The sequence below is a fragment of the Bremia lactucae genome, linkage group LG12 (genome assembly GCF_004359215.1).
Source record: "Bremia lactucae strain SF5 linkage group LG12, whole genome shotgun sequence".
Classification (NCBI taxonomy): domain Eukaryota; phylum Oomycota; class Peronosporomycetes; order Peronosporales; family Peronosporaceae; genus Bremia; species Bremia lactucae.
Genome location: NC_090621.1, coordinates 3492212 through 3493263, shown reverse-complemented (window position 1 = coordinate 3493263; position 1052 = coordinate 3492212). Strand labels below are relative to the sequence as shown.

Below are 1052 nucleotides of genomic sequence, written 5' to 3'. Positions count from 1 at the left end.
TCACAACTTGCCATTCATGCAACGGAAGCTACTGATATCATATTGTTGAACTACTGCATATCTTAAGCTTTGCAACAAGTAGAGACATCAAATTCGATAGTATTGGGCTCTTATGTTGACGGCAGTCATACTACGCCCACAAAATATTTCGCCATATCTTGCGGAAGTGACGCTTCAAGGCAAACTATCAAGGGATCATAGTGCAACCTCTAAGTTAGTCACATCAATAGTAGTCGCATTTTTCGATGTACAAAGATCTAACACTTTTCCTTGTTAATGGATTTGAGAAAAAACTATATATAATGATCCTACCGTTCTAATCAATGGAGCAGCGGGCTGTCTTGTTTGGGAAGAAGGGGAGGATTGTTAGCAGGTGTGATTGGCTAATTTACATTCGTCCGGACACCATTACGATTCCCAAATCCCTCGGATCTCCTCGTCCGGACACTATTAGGGAACCCATTTTTCTCGAGGCGTGGCGTGATTCGTTCTGGTTGGTACTCTAGAGCATTATCCGCCGTATTTTTTTTGGGTAGCGCCGAGCGTTGACGTCCTAAGTTCTTCAACTTCAAATTTTGAAAGATTTTTTTTTGTGTTAGGATTGAGTGAATAATTCCTTTCAGTCCTTTCAGTCCCACCGCGTTCGCTTTCAAGAGTCGTAGGGATCTCGTGTTACTGGAAATGGCCGCACTTGGCTGATTCATATCTGTCGAGTGTTGAGTACCGAACGTATCTGAATTCGTGTCGATAGCTTCCAACGCTGAGCCACAGCCGATTATAAGGAATACAACTGCGAGTCGTAGAGAGAAGCGCTGGAACATGAGTGTAGTAAGGAAGAAAGTGGCAGTTGAAAGGCAAATTGCAAAGTGAAAAACGGAATACATAATGAACATGGCACCGTTAGCAGACGATAAAACGACATGTTTGTGTGCATGTCGCTCAAAAACATCAGGCGTATTACAAATCCTCGAGAAATAGCGTCGTCTTTTGAAGTCATGGAGACGGAGTAAGATAATTGAGCAAATTATTTACTCATGAAGAATTAACCCAAG

At 42.3% G+C, this 1052-nt stretch overlaps 1 protein-coding gene across 1 annotated transcript; it reads right to left on the bottom strand.

The window, feature by feature from the left end:
* Positions 1-383: 383 nt before the first annotated feature.
* On the bottom strand, positions 384-821 carry CCR75_006325 (uncharacterized protein; the record flags this gene model as incomplete). Its single annotated transcript, XM_067964395.1, has 1 exon — positions 384-821. The coding sequence occupies one exon, from the start codon at positions 819-821 to the stop codon at positions 384-386; it is 438 nt and encodes a 145-aa protein (XP_067820670.1).
* Positions 822-1052: the final 231 nt, after the last annotated feature.